We start from the raw sequence: 7,497 nt of genomic DNA, 5'->3' as shown, positions 1-7,497 counted from the left end.
AAGAGTTGATTGATGTTATTGGTAATGTCAAATCTGAACATATTTGTGATAGTTGCCAATTAGGGAAGCTTAGTAGATTACCTTTTTCTTATTCTAAACATCTAAGTTCTAGCATTTTTGAAAAAATCCATTGTGATTTGTGGGGACCTGCTCCTATTTTATATGTTGGAAAATTCAGATATTATGCATGTTTAGTTGATGATTTTTCTAAGTATACTTGGATAATTCCCTTACAACATAAATCTGATTTTGTAAATGCTTACTTAGCTTTTGAACAGTATGTCAATATACAGTTTAACAAAAAGATCAAGGTCTTTCACTCAGATGGAGGGGGAGAATTCATAAACTTCAAGTTATCATCTCACTTCCTTTCCACCGGAATTATACATCAGGTATCATGTCCATACACTCCAGAGCAAACAGGTATGGTTGAAAGACGACATAGGATAATACGAGAACTTGGAATGACCATGTTATTTCATAGTGGAGCTCCTCTGTTTCTATGGGTAGAAGTTTTTTCCACTGCTGTCTACCTAATAAATCGCTTGCCTTCATCTACTCTTAACTCTGAAACTCCATACTTTGCACTTCATGGCACTCATCCCGATTACACTTCACTTCATGTCTTTGGTTCCAAATGCTTTCCTTATACATGGGATACAAGGCAACACAAGTTCGATCCAAAAACTGTTCTTTGCATATTTGTGGGATATAGTGATAAACATAAAGGATACAAGTGCTTTCATCCGTCAAGCAAGAAATTTTTTATATCTCGCCATGTGGTTTTTGATGAACTTTTTTTTTCCTTATAAAAATACTCAGAACCAAAGCATGGTACCACCTACATCTCATGTCATAAGTATTTTTGACTCATGGTTGCCTCATATTAACTCCCCTCATAGTGTTGCAATTGAATCCCAACCATTAACCCCACCATGTACAAGTCCTCTCCCTACAATACCATTACTCACTTCAATTTCTAACTCTGTTGCAGGTTCCTCCACAAACGCAACATCACAACCTGAGACCACTGTGTTACCTTCATTGCAGGTTGAATTGTATGAGCAATCATTCAACACTCTCCCTAATGCCATCGAACCAAATCAACTCGGCTTGCAATCCCCAACTCATCAAAAGCAACCACCACAACCACAACCCGCACCTTCTATGATCACTCGATCTCAAAGAGGAATCATTAAACCCAATCCAAAATATGCCTTGACTTCCACCACCAACTCGACCAATATCCCTCGTGAACCTCACAACATACGCGCTGCTCTAGCTCACCCGGGATGGAAAGCAGGAATGGATGAAGAACTCCAAGCCTTGCATACAAATAAAACTTGGGTGCTTGTTCCACGCACCTCAGACATGCATGTTATTGGTTCAAAATGGGTATTCAAACCAAAACTCAAACCTGATGGTTCATTAGATTGCCTCAAAGCTCGTGTTGTGGCCAAAGGGTATCATCAAGTGGATGGTCTGGACTACACCGAAACTTTCTCTCCAGTCATCAAACCTGGAACTATTCGAATGGTCCTCACTATAGCACTTGTTAAAAAATGGCCCATACGTCAACTTGACGTAAAAAATGCATTCCTTCATAGTTTAATTTCAAAAGACATACACATGGAACAACCTCCAGGAATGGCTGATCTCGAACATCCAACACATGTGTGCAAGCTTCAAAAGGCTCTCTATGGCCTCAAACAAGCACCTCGTGCTTGGTTTGATCGGTTTAGTGCTTTTCTTCTTAAATATGGATTTTTTTGTAGTCTAGCCGACCCATACTTGGTTATTTTTCACTCTAACCTTGGACCACTAATTCTCCTACTTTATGTAGATGATATACTCCTCACAGGTTCCTCCATAGCTCTAGTATCAACCTTCATTTAACTCTTGAGCTCTGAATTCGCGATGAAGGACTTGGGCCAAATTCATTACTTCCTTGGCATCGAGATCTCGCAAACAGCCGATGGCCTTCACTTGTCCCAATCTCACTATGCTTTTACCATCCTTGAGAGAGCCAACATGGTCGATTGCAAGCCTATGAGCACACCTCTTGAAGCCAAAACCAAGACATCGCCAAATAATGTCTTGCTAGAAGATCCGAGTTATTTTAGAGGACTTGTTGGTGCTTTACAGTACCTCACCCTCATGAGACCAGATCTTTCCTACAGTGTGAATTATGCATCACAATTCATGCATGCTCCCACTCTCGTGCATTTAAAAATGATTGGGCGGGGTGTCCAACCACACGACGATCCATCACTGGCTACTGTACGTTTCTTGGAGGAAATCTCATCTCCTGGTGTGCAAAAAAACAACATACAATCTCTCGGTCGAGCACCGAAGCGGAATATCGGGCCATGGCACATACAGCAGCTGAACTCACATGGATGTCCTTTATTCTTAACGATCTTCACATTCCGTTGGCATCTACACCAACTCTCTACTGTGATAACACAAGTGCTCTTCACATGACAATAAATCCGGTGTTTCATGCTCGTAGCAAACACATCGAGTTGGATTACCATTTTGTGCGTGAACGAGTTGCACTTGGACTTCTCGTTACTCAACATATCTCCATCGAAAAGCAAGTAGCAGACCTCTTCACCAAACCAATGTCAAAGGCTGCACTTAGTAACTTTCAAACCAAACTTTGCCTCCAACCCCGGCACAATTTGAGGGAGGGTATTGGCACAACCCAGCAGCACCTTGGCGTGAATTGTGGGACTCAACGGAGTGATAAGGTGGAGTATAACTATGGAAGTGATAAGGCTGAAAACTCCCACAATTCATGCTACAATAGTGGAGAGACGTTGAAAGATGAAGAAGTCTCAATGGCAACAACTTCCACCCGAAATGGTAGTTTGACTAGTTAAGGAATTATCAACAAACTGATTGAAGAAAATCCCGGATTCAAAACAGAGCATATCTTGTAGATTTTAAATACTTATCTTGTAGATTAAACAGAGAAAATCCCGGATTCATTATCTCAGCTTTCTGGTGTTTAAATAGAGGAAGTGGTCCTCTGTATGTATTTTAAGAAATAAGAAACAAGTTGTTACACCTCCAGCCGTGTTCACGTTTACACTCACTCCTTCCTTCTTCTGTTTTTTTCAATTTTCTTCTGCGGATGGTGGAGCCGGTGTTGAAGGCAGCTATGTATCCTTCGTTTGCTGGTTAATTTGTTGTCATTATCATTGGACGCTGGTAGAACTAATTTGGACATTTGATTAGTTTATGGCATGTAAGCTGATAAATCTCAATGGTCTAGCTGATGGCCTGATCCCTGGTGCCAACATAACAAGAGGGTGAAAATTGTATGTTGTATGAAGAGGGCATGGGTGTCTTGCTTTGATACAAAGTATATGACACAGCAACACCCCCAAAAAATTGGATGGACAAAGAGATGGTGGCACAATCTTACTTGGATCCGAGGTGCCAAATGTTGCAAGGATAAATGTAAGTCCGTCCTTGTTGTATGGGACTTTGAAGTAGCCCACCGGTTGAATGCTTTCTTTTCACCAATGTTTACATTTGCTTTCTATCATTCACTCTAGGATAGTGTATAGTGTCTTCATTTAGTGTGCCTAACAGGACAGCCTGAATTACTTGGTGCTTTGTTTTAGTTGACACGCACCGTAGGCAATACTTAGCTAGGCTTCCTCTGTGTTTCTTCCAGATACTACTGGATGTTGTTTCAGTCTTCAACATCGTTTCTTCTCTCTCTCAAAAGGAGCAGTCTGTAAAATTGACTCAAGCAGGAATTGAGGTAGGTTTTGCAGCTCTATACATTTGGCAAATTCTCTTGGTAAATATCTTTTTGTTGTTACCCTTTGGCTCAAAAAAAGAAAGAAGGCAACTAGCTTGGACCGAAAGAAAAAGAAAAAAAAAAGAATCATGTAATGTTAATCCCATTTCTAACTTATTAAATTAAGAGGCAGGTCCTGTCCCAAGTCTCAACCACAGAAGCTTGAGAAGTTTGATAAAGTTGAAAGGTTTAGGGCATGAGATCATGGATGACGAATCCTAAGCTAGCTGGAATCCATTGAATTTTCCAGTGTTCCAAGGACTTTCAAAGGGCCGATCTCCATTTATTTTATGTTTATCTATTCCACGGCTCTTCATTGATTAGGATATATATCTAGATTGTATGATTTTTATAGTATGGTCAACCAAAAATAATGTTCAAAAACAGTGTAAGTGGCCCATTCACATGACCACCTACACATATAATTTTAAATTTGTGGCTCCACTGCTGACCTTTAATCAATACACTTGCATGCATACCATGTCGTATGTACCACGTAGGGGTCACCTCTTCACATAAGCCAAGTGAATGGATTTTGGTACATGCCCCACCACTTCTAAATCTTCAAGCACCTCCACATCTATATAAATATATATATACATATAGAGAGAGAGAGATGATTGTGGGGTCAACCCATCAAAGTTGTATCAAAATCCAATGACAATGAATGCGAATATGATACTTAGACTAAAAGTTTAACATTGGTGAACTTTTTTTAATGATTTAAATTAAAAGATAAAACTTTTGAAAAATATATATGTTAAGACATTTTTTTTATTGACAATTTTATTTCTTTTTATTCTAGCATAAGAATCTTTTTAGATAATGGTTTACTCTTCTTCATTGAAGATTCAAGCTTATTATTTATTTAGTCAAGTTGTCATGTGTAAATTTGAAAAAATTTATTAAAGACAAGTTAATTTTTTTAGAGAGATAGGATCAAATTAAAAGTAAATGGCCAATTAAAAGTCAACAGCCCGCCCAAGCGAAAGAGGGGGGAGACCGTATGATTTTGTTTGGAAAAATTGATTGCAAATTTGACCTTGTTCTGTGCCCCTGTCCCTACATTTAGAATGGCAACAAAATAGAGACCCTTGAATTATAAGGATTAGTATATGTCATAAAATCCATATATGGGACAGTTTCCAAATTTTTTGAACATCTCTCTCCTTAATACTAAACTCCAAAACAAGGAATCTTTTGAACATATGTGCACCCAATTTTTTCTTCTTATTTCAACCTTAATCTCTCTCATGCTTGCAAAAGGCCTAAGAAAACTCTTAAGGCCAGTGCAGCTGAAATCCCCATCACAACCAGCATGTGGCTCTTTGGTTTTTCCCCCACAAAGCCTAGAAACCTTTGGATAATTGGTGCAATTCTGCTGGTCATCCTCCTCACTATCATCTTAAAGAAGTGGGCTATCTATCTAGAGGCCCAAGCACACAAATGTTCCATGGAAAAAGCCCAGAGAAACTGTGAGAATTACCTGCAAATTTCCAATCTATGCTGCACGGGTGTGATAAGGACTTATGCGCTTGAGGAGTTGAAAATGGCGACCACGGATTTCAGAATTCGAATCGGGGTTGGAGCCACTTCATTTGTGTATCTGGCGGAGCTTGGCGATGGAAGGTTAGGTGCTGTGAAGCGCGTAATGGAGGAGAGAGGTGGGAGCAAGAAGATGTTCTTGGATGAAGTCTCGGTTCTTCTCAGGATTTCTCACCCTAATTTGGTGGGATTGATGGGGTTCTGCCTAGAGAAAGGTAAGCCAAAAGAACACAGAAAGCTAGAATCACCTCATTTTTGGGTTTTGCTTTCACTAGAATACACAAACATGTATGGTCATATGAGGGCATCACTTACAATATTGTCTTGACCAACTCCAACGACACATGAACTTTAACCCTAACTCAAGCCTTGAAAACTTCTGTCTCTTGTTGTTCATGTCATATCTTATATTGGATAAGGGAAAAAAGTTTCTAACACTTTTTATATATATAAAGTTAGGAGAACTCCATAAGTTAACACGGTTAAGAGTGAATTGTTACATATTATATCAAATTCGATCTCTAACCCTAATATGCAAGTTTGTTTGGCCCATAAAAATGTGTTTGTCTTAGGACAAAAAAAGTGATCGTGATATCTCATATTAGATAGAGAAAACGTTCCTAATTCCTATCACATCAGATAGGGTCTATTGGATTCAAAGTGGGGAGGTGTCGTTACACTTCATGTATTTCATAAGATATTTATGCATCATATGTAATAGTTTTTCGTCATTGACGGGTTTGAATTAATTTACTATTGATCAATTCAGAAAGAGAACTTATAATTGCTTTCTACATCTACTCAAACAGGAGAACAACTTCTACTACTAGAGTATGTCCCCAACAAGAGCCTCTTTGATAGAATGCACACATTCCGTGGCCAATCTGAGGGCATACTCTCATGGTCCAACCGCTTGAACATTGCCCTAGACATCGCTCGTGCTCTCGACTACCTTCACTCCCAAGCCGACCCTCCTATCATACACAGAGATGTCAAGTCCTCCAACATTCTCTTGATCGACAACGATCACGCCAAACTAGCAGACTTTGGGCTATGCAAATTGGGGTACAATGATAGGTATGGCTCACAATCTCCCACCATTGTCAAGGGCTCCTTCGGCTATGTCGACACTAATTACCTTAAGACTGGCCATGTCTCATCAAAGAGCGATGTATATAGCTTTGGGGTCCTACTTCTTGAGCTAATAACCGGGCTCAGATCGATACAAGACTCTACGACGCTTGCAGAATGGACTGAGGAGGCCCGGAAGAATGATTCCATAGAGGTTTTGGTTGGATTGTTGGATCCCAAACTCAATGGGGATGTCAATGTAGAGCAGCTTCGGGTGTTGATGGAGGTGGCCAACTCGGCTTTACTTGAAAAGTCAGAAGCTAGACCAGACATGAGAGACATTGTAGATAGGATTTTGGGATGCATGGAACTTCATCAACTTCAATCTGAGTTGCCAGTTTAATTCTGTTGATTTTATACTCTTCCATTTGTGCTGTTAATGCCATTTTTTTTTTTTCCTTTCTCATTGATATGATCAGTTTGATCATTTTCATTAATACAATGTGAAGCATACATCTTTCAAAATAAAAAAGGAAATAATAGTTACGTACCTTGTGCTTTGCCTTTTAATAGGTTGTGAAATATGAATTATCAGCACTCACTTTTATATTGCAGGAAGTAGAGTGTATTTAACAGTAATTTCAAGAATTATTTATAACAGTTTTAATATTTAAAAGATAAAAATTTTCAAATGTTAAAAAGATCAGAAACATTTCTTAAAATCATTATCAAATAAACTCTAAATAATCTTAATAACCACGTTAAATTCATCTTAATAAAACCAAAAGTCTTACCATAAGATTCTTGGATTTGTGAATTGATACATATATGTTAATTTGTAGTTTACATTCATGCATTTTGATGGCATTAATTACATTCATTCTAGAATAACTCAAAGTAAAAAATCCATGCTCAAAAATTTATTATGAATAATAAGCTACATTGAACCTAAATTTTGGTTTAGTAATGGAAAGGAACTATAAAACACTCTTTATACAAGTTCTCCGTCCCTTTTTTTACTTACAACATTGAAAATATATATTTTTCAAACTCATAACTAAGAA

General features: G+C 38.4%; 1 protein-coding gene across 1 annotated transcript; it reads left to right on the top strand.

The window, feature by feature from the left end:
* Nucleotides 1-5,016: 5,016 nt before the first annotated feature.
* Nucleotides 5,017-7,003, top strand: LOC100242493 (probable receptor-like protein kinase At1g49730). Its single transcript, XM_002269326.5, has 2 exons — nt 5,017-5,577; nt 6,172-7,003. The coding sequence occupies exons 1-2, from the start codon at nt 5,136-5,138 to the stop codon at nt 6,834-6,836; spliced, it is 1,107 nt and encodes a 368-aa protein (XP_002269362.2). The 5' UTR covers nt 5,017-5,135; the 3' UTR covers nt 6,837-7,003.
* Nucleotides 7,004-7,497: the final 494 nt, after the last annotated feature.

The sequence above is a fragment of the Vitis vinifera genome, chromosome 2 (assembly GCF_030704535.1).
Source record: "Vitis vinifera cultivar Pinot Noir 40024 chromosome 2, ASM3070453v1".
In the NCBI taxonomy this organism is placed as follows: domain Eukaryota; kingdom Viridiplantae; phylum Streptophyta; class Magnoliopsida; order Vitales; family Vitaceae; genus Vitis; species Vitis vinifera.
Note: the sequence above shows the minus strand (reverse complement) of the source record. Positions and strands in the feature narration are given on the sequence as shown.

What these genes read in the sequence shown, in the direction of transcription:
- LOC100242493 (XM_002269326.5), top strand. Translation starts at nt 5,136, where the DNA reads ATGTGGCTCTTTGGTTTTTCCCCCACAAAGCCTAGAAACCTTTGGATA. An exon ending in GGGGTTCTGCCTAGAGAAAG is followed by an intron (nt 5,578 to 6,171) that starts GTAAGCCAAAAG and finishes CTACTCAAACAG; the next exon opens with GAGAACAACTTCTACTACTA.